The 12,868-nt window shown below is 35.4% G+C and overlaps 1 protein-coding gene across 1 annotated transcript in view; it reads right to left on the bottom strand.

The window, feature by feature from the left end:
- The window catches only part of LOC111156692 (exocyst complex component 2), a 307,781-nt gene that overhangs the window by 241,620 nt on the left and 53,293 nt on the right, over positions 1 to 12,868 (bottom strand). Inside the window, exons 3-4 of the mRNA XM_022517721.1 lie at positions 10,587 to 10,763; positions 8,250 to 8,376 (exon numbers count right to left, since the gene is read on the bottom strand). Of these exons, the coding sequence (XP_022373429.1) occupies positions 8,250 to 8,376; positions 10,587 to 10,763 (304 nt within the window). The remainder of the gene's footprint in view (positions 1 to 8,249; positions 8,377 to 10,586; positions 10,764 to 12,868) is intronic.

The raw sequence follows: 12,868 nt of genomic DNA on the forward strand, positions 1-12,868 counted from the left end.
TTCTACCAAACTGTATTTTTACAAGTATAAACAGAACTGTCTTATCACAAGATAAAGACCTGATTCTGGTAAGGCTGGAGGAGATGAGCTGTTAAGAAACTCTCCCACCCCAGGAATCTCTCCCCATCTCCTTCCTCCTCAAGAGGAAGCAGGAATGGGCCTAGCCACATTACTAGTAGTGGAGTCTCCTGGTGATAAAAGAAGCACATGGGGCATGGCCAGGCTTTGCACCCTCATCTCTTCAATCATGGGTGCACTATTCACTGGCAGGGCAAGGGTGAGAGGAATAGAGGGCAGATCTTGAAATTGAGCTTTGGCATTAGTGTGAGTGGTGAGGAGCCACTTCAGACATTAGGGATAGGTAATTTCCTTCTACCAGAGAGCTCTAAAAGGCTGAGATGTGAAGCATCCATCCACCCACCAGTATCTTATTTCCCATGTACTATTATTTCTTATACATATAGCTCCTTCAGGCACCTAAATGGGTCAAGTGGAGTTTGAAAAGTATTGAATCTCCTGGTCAAAATACTATCTCCTCATATCTCTTCATATTCACCTCTAAGACTGAGTTTTACTTTACAGTGATTTCCTACTTTAGACATTAAAACTCTTAACAATCTTACTATATAAATTTAAATTGGAAGAAGAATCTTAAGACCTAAACTAAGAATCAGAGTTATAAGAATAAGACAGAAATTATATTAAAGATGACAAAATTCGGGGTTCCTGAGTGACTCAGTCAGTTGAGTGCCCAGCTCTTGGTTTTGGCTCAGGTCTTTATCTCATGGGTAATAGGGTAGGGCTCCCTGGTCAGCAGGGAGTATGCTTGGAGATTCTCTCCCTCTGGCCCTCCTTGCAACTTGCATGCATACATGCTCTCTCTCTCACACAAATAATCTTTTTAAAAAAATAACAAAACTCTAAGAGAGGTCAAATAACTTGAAATCACACAAGTAAGTCCACTTTTGGCTAGTGATCCAACATGCATTCTCCATCCTCAGGCCAAATAATCCCGCACAACAGCAAAACTGTATCTTCCTTGAGTAAATATCAATTATCCTAAGAAAATCATGCTTATCATGTTCACTTTGTTCTATCTATGGAGTGATCTTGTTTTGACCCGACATGTCTGAGGAAAGATCTACTGGAGTATTTCTGGGAAAGGTCCCTATACTTGTAAGAAGAATCAAGAAGAGATACTGTCTTCTTCCATCTAGACATTATTGGGTTTTATTAATTATTGTGTATTCTTTCTTCAGTATTTGGTTTTTATTTTATTCCTTATTATATATTATTATTGCTTCAATATTTAATTTTTATACTATTTCTTATTATGTGTTATTATTGCTTCAATATCAGAGTTGCTTTAGCCACTTTGCAATTATGAAGAAAATCAGTGTTATGCTAAGTGCAGCAGAATAGAGCACCAAGGTTCCTTATACGTTGGTGACATTACTAGGTCACTGACTCAACCAATAATGGAGTCCACCATCTTTGGACTTTGTATATTATGAGAAAATAAATACATTTTTTAGGCTTAAATTAATTTTCATTTTCTGTTACTTATAGCTGAAGGCATCCTAATTCAGTATTCTATCCTAAAATATATGCTTAAATATACTGATCTTTTACACAAACACCTCAAAATGAATGTGAAACAGAAGATCTGGAAAAAAAGAAAAAGTGAATGGCAATGCCTAGAAGCAATGAAGCTCTACAGGGAACCTATCTGCAAAAGCAGAGATGACTCATTGCATTATATAATTGGGAAGCAATAATAGTGAGTAGTGATTAAGAGCATGCACTCTGGGTTCAATCTCAAAAGCTTGCTAGATTTGTCTGTATAAACTTTGGGTAGTTATTTAACCTCTCTAAGTTCCCAGTTATTGGATAATAGGATCGTATCTTCCTCCCAGGAATGTTTTGAGGATTAAAATAAATAAATGCAAGTAGATGGCTTAGCATTTTCTAACACACGATAAATGCTCAAAAGTGTTTATTATTTCTACTTTTAATACTTAGTTCTTTATATTTCACGACTATTTTCTTAAGTATCCTTCCATTTGACTGTCATAACAACATAGTGAGTTACATATTCCCATATTACAGTGAGGAAACAGCCTAAGAGAGGTTGCATGTAAATAGTCAAGATTTGAACCTAGGTACCTCCATTGTCAAAGAAAGAACAAGTAACTCTTAGGTATAAAATGAAACCACAACTACACATTACAAAGACAGAAATTTAAGGAGAGTGAAGGGAGAACTGATTTACAATGCGGAGAATTGATTTACAATGCAGAGAATTGCTAATTGTCCTAATTACAGTATTAGCAAAGGAAGAAGCACTGTGTCAATGGCACTGACAAAGTTTGAGAGTTAAAGCTGAAATGTTTGTTCATGGTAACTGGAATTTAGGCTGTAATCCACCAAGTAAAGTGATGGCTTAACAAGTCAGTAAAAGCAAGGTACATTCTGAGTAATTTAAACTAAATCTACACTTTAAATATACTACCATGGAGTTGGAGAGTGAAAGCAATATATATTCTACTATGTACACTCATGAAATGCTTTAAGAAATCAAAACACAATTTTAACAGCTGACAGCTCTTGCACCCCTAAAATATATGCTTTCCATTAGATGGCAGTGTAAGCTCAGATTTAAATCTTCTGGAAAGGTTTAGCCCATGCCAGGGGAAGACCCAGGTACATGGGTTGAGTGGTCACATACAAAACTAACAGCAATGTTCTCAACATATCAGAATTTGCTTTTGAGTATGAGAAAATTCTACAGTAATGACCTGTGAATGAGAAAAAAAAATCACTTTGAGAAAAATTCTAACCACCTCACAGAGTAAGGCCGGGTTATAGTTGTGTTACTGCATTAAAGAGAACATGTTTTCTTGATTTGGCAGATGGAAATGTGAAAGGTGGGGAGGCTAAAACAGTAAAAGTGGGTTTATATAGTTTTTTTGAGTGTTTGTATATTATACTCAATTCTTTTAGCTTTGAATTTTTAGCATCATTTTCACTCTGTTGTATTAAATATTCTGAGCTTGCTCTTGGTTGTATATGTTGTTTTCTTTCTTTCCTCCCTTTTTGGGGAGCAGGGTCTGAAAAGTTCTGGACTTATGCACTGTATCACAGCCCACAAAATTGTTTTTATAAATTCCTAAAAAGCGAATTTATCCAAGACTCTTCTCTTCTATACTCATACTGAGAATTATTTTGCCACCCGTCCCTAGTTTGTGGGGAGACTGGTCAACTTTCCTTTCTACTGAAACACCAAATTGATGAGAAGAAAATCAGATTTGCATTGCCCATAAAATCCATGTAGAAATAAAGCAGGTATTACTGGGCCATCAAATGACTAGACAGCCATTCCCATGTAATTATTTAACAATAGTTTAATAATAATTAATAATAATAAAAAGTTGTAGATCATATAAAAACAAGGGCAAAGCTCCATTTTTATGTCCTCACTTCCATATATGTATGATCTCCAAAAACATAACTTAATATTCTCCAGTTAGACAAATATTTCTTTTAAGAAATATAACCTAGTAGGGCGCCTGGGTGTCAGTCTGTTAAGTGTCCAACCCTTGATTCTGGCTCAGGTCATGATGTCAGGGTTATGACACTGGGCCCCTCTAGGGCTCCATGCTAGGCAAGGAACCTACTTGAGATTCTCTCTCCCTCTTCTCCTGCCTCCCCACACCCAGTTGGGCAGGTGCCCATGTGGGTGTACTTTCTCTCTCTGTCCCTCTCTCTCTAAAAGAAAAAAAAGGAATATAACCCAGTGAGAGCTTTTACTTAACATGAACCTGTTTTACCTTTTCTTTCTGTTTAAATGGTTTGTCTCCATTACAATTTAAGCTATGCAAAGAACAGAGGCATCTGTGACAATCAGTATAATAAATCAGAAATGCAGACTTTTTATAACTAAATCCTAGTCCCAGTTCAAAGTGAAGTTTGTCTGTTTCCAAGCAATTAGTAACATTTTTATAAGTATCAAGGCACCATTTGTGCACAACATCAGTGAAAAATTTAGGAATATGAAGGACTTAAGCAGTCAAAGGAGGCAGTTGATAAAACTCAGTAACTAAAAGACAACAGCATGCATGCTGGACACACCAGTAAAATGTTTATTAAACTCTGACTCACAAGAAAACTATTATCTGCTACTCTTACTTACTTTTCCTTTTTTTTTTTTTTTTTAAGATTTTATTTACTTATTTGACAGAGAAAGATATCACAAGTAGGCAGAGAGAGGGAGGGAAGCAGGCTCCCTGCTAAGCAGAGAGTCTGATGAGATGCGGGACTTGATCCCAGGACCATGAGACCATGACCTGAGCCAAAGGCAAAGGTTTAACCCACTGAGCCGCCCAGGTGCCCCTCCTTAGTTACTTCTTTTTATTCAGATGAACTGGCCACAACACTACAGGACCTCTCACTGTTCCACATTGTACATCTGACTGTCAGCTGAAGAGAATTTCATCAACATTCACAATGCAATTGCTAGCAGCTGATTCATCTTCCAAAGTGACATCACAATTTTAATGATAAATCATTAGGACCACAGTATTTTATAATAAGCAATCATAATTCTTCAAACCTTTTAATAATATATTTCAACAAACAAGTAATATTAAAACCCTAATATTCCTTCTCTAATGACAATTTTTTTAAAAATTAAAATTAGATCCTGTCCCAAACTTTTTTTTTTTTTTTAAAGATTTTATTTATTTATTTTGACAGAGAGATCACAAGCAGGCAGAGAGGCAGACAGAGAGAGAGGAGGAAGCAGGCTCCCCTAGAGAGCAGAGAGCCCAATGCGGGGCTCGATCCCAGGACTCCGAGATCATGACCTGAGCCGAAGGCAGCGGCTTAACCCACTGAGCCACCCAGGCGCCCCCCAAACTTTTTTTTTTTTAATTAACATACAATGTATTATTTGCCCCAGAGGTATAGGTCTGCAAATCACCAGGCCTACAAATTTCACAGCACTCACCATAGCACATACCCTTCCCAATGTCCATAACCCAGCCACCCTATCCCTACTCCCCTACCCCCCAGCAATTTTAAACAAAAGAAACTCCCGAATGACATTAATATACAGAAATAAAAACCAGTCAGGAAATACTCTTGGGGATTCTAACCTGAACATACATCATTCCGTATGGAGAGCAAAGCTTTTATTTAAAAAATACTGAGTCAGGAGGGCGCCTGGCTAGCTCAGTTGGTACAGCATGCGACTCCTGATCTCAGTGTTTTAAGTTCAAGTCCTGAGCTGGGTGTGAAGCCTACTTTAAAAAATAAAAATAAAAAAGTAAAATAAATAAAATAAATCGAGTCAGGGAAATAAAACCCGCATCAATATTTTAATATCCGCTTTTCCTTTCCTTTTCTCTTTTTCTAAAATAAGATTTCTCTATCTGAAGTAAGAGGATTCAGTAAAATAAATGCTGTTTTCCTGACAGTATCTTTAAAAAATAAAAAGGAACCATGAAAAGCATTTTTCTGGCCAAAAACTTTCTCTTGTTTTCTATAACCCTTTGTACTTTCACCTTTCATTTTCTTGCTTTCTAGTATTCTAGCCTGTCTTTCTTTTACTGAAAATTTCAAGACTTCAAATGTGCAAAAGAACTACTGGAGTCCTTTCACGGTCTGGAGGACCTTCCCAGTGTTTTCTGATTCTATAGAAACCTGTGCTTTCTCTGTTCCTATTTTGCAACTAAGCTGCAGAAAAGAAGTTAACTAATGGAGGACTGATGGTGACTAGAGCGCCTCGGCTACAGAAATAACCTGCCAGGTGACAATGCAACTAATTACCATGCAGTAGATGTGGTCAGTCTACATCTTTCAGCATTCCTCACTGCCTATTATGTCTACCCTCTGGAATTTCCTCTGAACTGGCTTTAACGTTTTTCTGGCTTTCCTATTAATTAATGAATTAAATAAAAGCTCTTAACGTGGGGCACCTGGGTGGCTCAGTGGGTTAAGCCTCTGCCTTCGGCTCAGGTCATGATCTCAGGGTCCTGGGATCGAGCCCCGCATCGGGCTCTCTGCTCAGCGGTGAGCCTGCTTCCCTCTCTCTCTGCCTGCCTCTCTGCCTACCTGTGATCTCTCTCTCTCTCTCTGTCAAATGAATAAAAATTTAAAAAAAAAAAAAAAAGCTCTTAACGTGTTCATTTTATATTTGTATGAGAGTCATGGCTTTACCTTTTCAAAAGACTACTCTTTATCCTATGGCTAAGCAAATTATTATTTGAAACTTAAGTAGCAACTTGAAATAAATACTACTATTAATTTTACAGCCATTTTAGCACTTCTTAAATTAATGTATGTAATGCTTTTTAAAGATTTTAATACAATTCGTTACCCTGAAATCTCAACAGTTATTAAAAAGATATTCTCTTCCTAAGTGACTGAGCAGAGCATGAACAGTATATGATGCAAGAAAAGCAAAAGCATCATTGTAATAATGACTAACATTTATTAAGCACTTGCTACAAGCAACACTCTTCTAAAGCATTCACTCTCTGAATCCTCACAAACACCCTATGACACAGGTACTGCATGTTGCACCTGAGAAAATTGAGGCAGAGTAGTTAAGTTACTGGCTTAAAGTCCTACTGCTAGTAAGCTGGAGAGCTATGGCTCAAATGGAGTTTGGCTCTAGAATAAATTAGACTACCTCACAGAGAAGAAAAAAAAAAAAAAGAAAACTTCTAAAGAGCCCAGCACATTTAGTGCCATTATTCCTGGCTGCTGTTACCAATGTTCCCTAAGAATAATCCTGACACATACTAAGAAAAAGTGCTATCAGAGAGAGTTCAAGCCTATCCCTTTTCTGGGTAGCAGCAAAAACAGAAATAATAAAGACAATTCAAAATTGGAAGGACCTGAGAAGGTAAAGAAGTCAAATAGGGGTGAGTTATATGCCAAACTGAAAATTAAGAAAATACATTTTATGATAGTAAACATTCAATTTAATCCTACCATTGATAGTTTTGTCTAAAGCTCATATAAAATTCATACAGTATTCCTATATTCCCTGTGCCCAAATATAAAATTGTATTTTCCTTATGAAAGAACAATCAAAAAGGACCTCCTGCTCTACACTTTTTTTGTGGCGGGCCTTGGAAAGAAGCTGGCTTCTAAGAGTATTGAAGCAGGCTGTTAAAAGGCTTCCTATCAACTGCAAAGTCTATTCATGGTTGAAACTGTGCTCAACTAAATAGCCAGCAATTACCATTCTTTCTGGACTTTTCTGATCCTCAAACTCCTTTATAGAGCACTGAAATCCTTAAAACATGACCCATACTGCCAAAGAGCTTCAAAGATGTGACCTAGGATAGTCCAAGTTCACTAAAAGCTGCTAAGGCCCAGGATTTTTCAACACATGGTGAATTCCCAAGACAAACACTTGTTCCTTTCCTCTTAGCCAGAGGTAAAAACCCACTAGGTGAAAAAGAAGCTTGCTATTTGAATTACTAATGGTCTTCAAGTGTAGGCTTGAAGGTTAAATATATAAAGATTAGTATTATTATATTATATTATAGTGTTAACAGAACTAATTTGTCACCTTCGGTAACTGTTTATAGAGCAACACTCAGTATATAACTCCATGAGCAGAATCACCAAGGTTAGAAAATAAATTAGACAAAACTAATGTATTAAATGAATTGATTAAGTAAGATATAAGGATAGAGGTACTAATTATAAAAGTTGCTAAAATACTATCCTGGCAATTAAGAAAATCATAAGATTTGTTTACATCTTGAACACTCTCATTTACCTGCCATAATTCTGAGAGATTAAGTCTAGATTAAGTATGAATTATAGGCAGGGGTTGTAAACAAAATAAAAGACTACAGTGGGCCTAATCATTCTAAAATATTTCCCCAAAACACCAAGCACATGGAATATTCTATTTTGATCTCAAGTACCACCTAAATATTTAAACTCACCAGCCCCAGATGAGTTATTACAAACTTCAAGATACTTTTCTTCCTCACAAAAAGTAAACTAAAGAAACTAATGAGGTAAGTAGTTTTCGCCAAAATTTTTAACTAATTGGAACATTCACTAGGCAGCAAACTGACCAGGCTTCAGAATAACACTTGAACCCAAACAACAGAAATGTCTTCAACTGTGTTTCCCTGGATGTTTCTGGAGTTTCCCTCTTTACTCATAAGTATATAAAACTTTTCAGCAATAAAGAAAACTGAAGGCAAGATGGTACTCACTTTTCAATCTCAATGCCAAGAGGATTAGCAGGACGTAGAGACAAGGGGGGAATTCCTTTATTCCTGTCAGTACGCATATCATAATAATTCATTTCATCAACCCACACAGCAGATTGATCCAAAAGACCTGCCAAAATGAGGAGCACATCCTTAATGAAATACAAACTAACACTTTCCCTATTGTTTTACTTTTTAAAGACCTAACACAAAATGCACACTAAGGTGATTTTTGAGAAATTTGAGAGCACAAAAGCTGTGGTTCTTTCGTCTTTGTTTCTGTTTTTTTTTTAATGGTTGGTGGCTTGATTAAAAACACTAAGAATCTATAAAAAGGTAAATATAACACCTCTTGGTTCATGGTTTCACTGTACATTATTCAATAGAGAAGGAACACTAAGCCTCTTGAGAAAAAATTCTGCTAAAACAAATGTATTTTACAAACAATAAAAAGTAAAATTAATTTGGTTAATTCAAAAAATATCCAACAATTCCTTATATAAAGAAAACAGTCAAATTCTTTCCAAGAAATGCATGGCTTGTGTAATGGAAATGACTAGGATATTCAGGAAAAATAGGTAAACACTGTCAACAAAATATACCCTCTTTTATGTGACTGAGTTCTTTGTCATTCACTTTGGCATAGGACTCACAGGCTTACTACCTCTAAATTTGGGTTCAAACAGAAAATGGGCAAAGGTCCAATGAGCAGAGGAGCAGCTGGGGCATGTGAAGTCTTCATGAGGGAAGGTATTTGATCCCAGGCAACTTCAAGCTATATGACCCTTTGTGAACCCACAAATTCTATCAGCACCCACAGTTCTGCCAGAATGCAACAAGAGGCTTTGTTAGAGGTTGTACTAAAGTCTAGATATTCCTAAGTTAGGCCTGATAAGACTTTATTGAGTTTATACTGTGCTAGGTCCTGGCAGGGTACTTTAGAATAAAATAAATTGTCTTTATCTGCCGTATAAATATGATATAAAACATTGCTGGGTTCTGTCAGTGTTTTAAGTTCCTCCAGAAAACTGGTAACAAGTTCTGGCTTTAATTTTCAGTTTTTGAATATATTAAATGAGTAAACAAAACCAGGGAATATTATATATGCACAGATATATGCATAGGAACACATATATGTGTGTGTGTGTGTGTGTGTGTGTGTGTGTGTGTGTGTGTGTGTGTTCCATTTTGTATTCTCCCTTAAATTCCTTATCTAAATTTTTATTTATGGAAAAAAAAAATCTAGGATTCTAAGGAAGCTAATGCTGTAGAAAGGCTCTACACTCTAAGATAGAAAACAAAAACAATCTGCAAAATTATTTACTTTTCAATATAAGAGAGAAGTATGACCTGGGCTTAATTACACCTGTGATATTCCTACATTACACAAATATTTACCAAGTACTAACTATGTATAAGACATCACAGGACCACAAAGATGAATCTGACATTAACTTTGTGTAAGAGTCTATACTAAGCACTTTATATGCACGCTGTAACTCATTTAATCCTACAGGGTAGGTAATACTGTTGTTCCACTTTTATCCACAAAGAACTAGCACTGAAGTTCCACAGTTCATAGTGCTAGACCTCAGATTAGTATTCAGAGTTCAGCTCCTTGGACCAAGTTCTTAACTACCCCTAATATGAGGAAGGAAGTGTTAGGTACACAAAAAGTAACATTTAAAGTGCTACAGTATACAAAAAAAGAGTGCTTATTTCTTGTTTGGAGGGCTAAAAACACATTTTGGCCAGGCAACATTTTGTCCGGGCCTCAAAGGATAGAGGAAATGAAGGAAACAAGAACATTATTTAGAGAGTATTATTGCTAATTTGGCCAAATGAGGAGGATATTTTACCTCAAATATTGACTTCATAATAGAAAGAAATGCAATTACTGTGTTCAAAATCAAGGAACTAAAACTGACAAAGCAAAATGTTAAAGAAATAAATTTTATAAAGAATTTAGGATGATAGTTCTCTCATGATCATCATCTTTAGGTTTCACTGTTACCTCAGCAAACTGCCTTTCCAAAAGTAATGCAAATTTTAACTAATATCCCATTCCTGTCAAAATAAACATAATCTAAGTTAATGAGATGTGAGAGTAGGTAAATTTTATACAAATCAACCACTTTTAGATTTTGAAAGACAAAAGCCATTTTCATTTTCCTCTTTAAAAATTAAAGTAATTGCTCCTCAGGGAGCCTGCTTCTCCCTCTGCCTCTGCCTGCCATTCTGTCTGCCTGTGCTCGCTCTCTCTCCCCTCTCTCTCTCTGACAAATAAATAAAAAAAAAAAAAACCAAAAAAAAAACCTAAAAATTAAAGTAAGATGATACCTATTTTTTCAGGTTTGAGTAGCTTGAAAGACACTGTTGAGGTTCCTTTGCCACCCGACTTGGTTGTGACAATAATGTCTCCTTTGTCATTTTTAGCTTGTCCCACTCGACATACTATTTTACTTGCAGACATCCATTCGGCCGTCAGGAGGCAATTATGTCCACAAATTGTCAGACCTGAAAATAAAAGCATGTAAGTAACAAAGTTCAAAAGAACAAAGATAAGATCATAGACACATCTATTACATAAAAAGATAATTCTTCTCTCACTATTACCAGGCTTTTTCCATGAAATGAAAAATAAATCTAGAAATAACATTTCCTGTTCAATAGTTATTTCTATTATTGAATATACCCAATGTACCTACAAATATACGGTCTCTACTAATTTTTGTCTAATCCTTTTTCTTTCGTATTTAAGACTTTAGATTATATTTAAGTTTCTTCAAATATCAATGGAATTAAAAAATAATGACCATAATAATTATGTGTAGGCATTCCAAATACTCAGACTATGCGACTCTTAAATTGCTTTCATAGGTTTTTATGGGAAATTATCGCTATTATTAGAAATCTAAGTTATTGACATAAATTTCTCACATATACTAAATATATATATCATTCCCTAAAAATATATTTATCCATGTTCCTGAAAATAATGCACACTTACTTTTCCTAGCATTTAAATTATATATGGTATACATAGTATACACTTTATTTCAAGCAGAGCCTGGAGTCTGGTAAATCCAGCTGATGTTCTAGGGCCTAAATGGATTATTATTTCATTTTTTATCTCTGTATCCTATACTGGTAGTTCATGCTGCTTTACTGTTTCCCTAATGATACTGTCACAAAACTACATTTTGTCAACCCAAAATGTCAACTCATGCCTGGAATCTCAGGCCCTGATATCAAGTAAATTATTATAATTTTGGCAGTAATCAAACAGGGAGGCACTGAAAGATTATAATGAGGAAGATGTGACCCCAGACAGAACACCAATATATCACCATAAGGACAACTGCCAGCTCTTCTACTACTTATTTTATTTGTATTTTCCATTTCTGCAAAACAGAACAAGCTCATAAATATTTTTGGAAAAAACAGGCCAAAATGTATGTGGCAAAGACCAGACACTTCACACTTTCTAGTCTCATTATTTAACTTTTTATATTGCTCAGCAGTCAAGTTTGGCAATTACAATTTTTTTTTCAGATACCAGGAACACCTCAACTAATGCCAAATTGGGCTGAAAAAATGAGGAAGGGATTCAAGTCATTTTTTGTCACAACTTAAAGCACTGTTTGGTAAGAATGTTATATTAACCATAGAGTAATAAAAACAATCACCTTTTAGAGATGCATTTGTTAAAATAATGAATTTCAGAGATTTCCCTAAAACAGCCATTATTTATACATGTATGGAATTCTGCCTTTTTTTTTCTTTTTTTAAGATTTTATTTATTTGGGAGAGAAGCAGGGAGGTGGGAAGGGATGGGCAGAGGGAGAGGGAGAAGCAGGCTCTCCACTGAACAGGGAGCAAGATGTGGGGCTTGATCTCAGGGCAGATGCTTAACTGACAGCCACCCAGGCACCCCTGGAATTCTGTCTTTCTAATAACAGCATTTAAAGTTTTCTGTTAATTTTTTTAAATGTATAATGACATTTACACATTTTTAAATGCATTCATAATTCAAAATTATTTTTTCAATATAAGAATGATATCTTTCCTGAAAATCAATTTTGTTTTGAAAAATGTAAACAATTTAAGAGATTCAAAACACCCCTAGAACTCCTCTCCATTTTTAAGAGAAGCACTCTGAAACACTTCAATGAGTATTTGCTCATATAATGTTTATGCCTACACATATCAGTCTATGTATATTTTAAATGATGGAAAAGTCTTTAATTAATAAACTAAGCAGTTTTAGTGTTATAGGTGGTAGATATTTTGATATCACTCTAGGTTAACACATTAACTTAATATTTTAAAATGTTATAATATCAAAAAGATTCTTGTGATTTTATATATTGACTCATTTCAGAAAAGAAACTAACTCACTAGTAAATGTCAGGACTTAATATAAAGTCATTCCTAAAATAGGATCCCTGCTGGAGAACAACCTTATGATTAAAACCGAAGAATGAGAGCAGATTTAAAATATATAGACAGGAAGCCTTAAAAACATGTTCAGATGAGCAAATATAAACGATATCCATGACAGTACAAGCTGGGAAAAAGCTACCCAGAACAATAGTTTATTCATCTAGTTGTAGCAGCTA

The sequence above is a fragment of the Enhydra lutris genome, unplaced genomic scaffold (genome assembly GCF_002288905.1).
Source record: "Enhydra lutris kenyoni isolate GAN:26980312 unplaced genomic scaffold, ASM228890v2 scaffoldscaffold48, whole genome shotgun sequence".
NCBI classification, from domain to species: domain Eukaryota; kingdom Metazoa; phylum Chordata; class Mammalia; order Carnivora; family Mustelidae; genus Enhydra; species Enhydra lutris.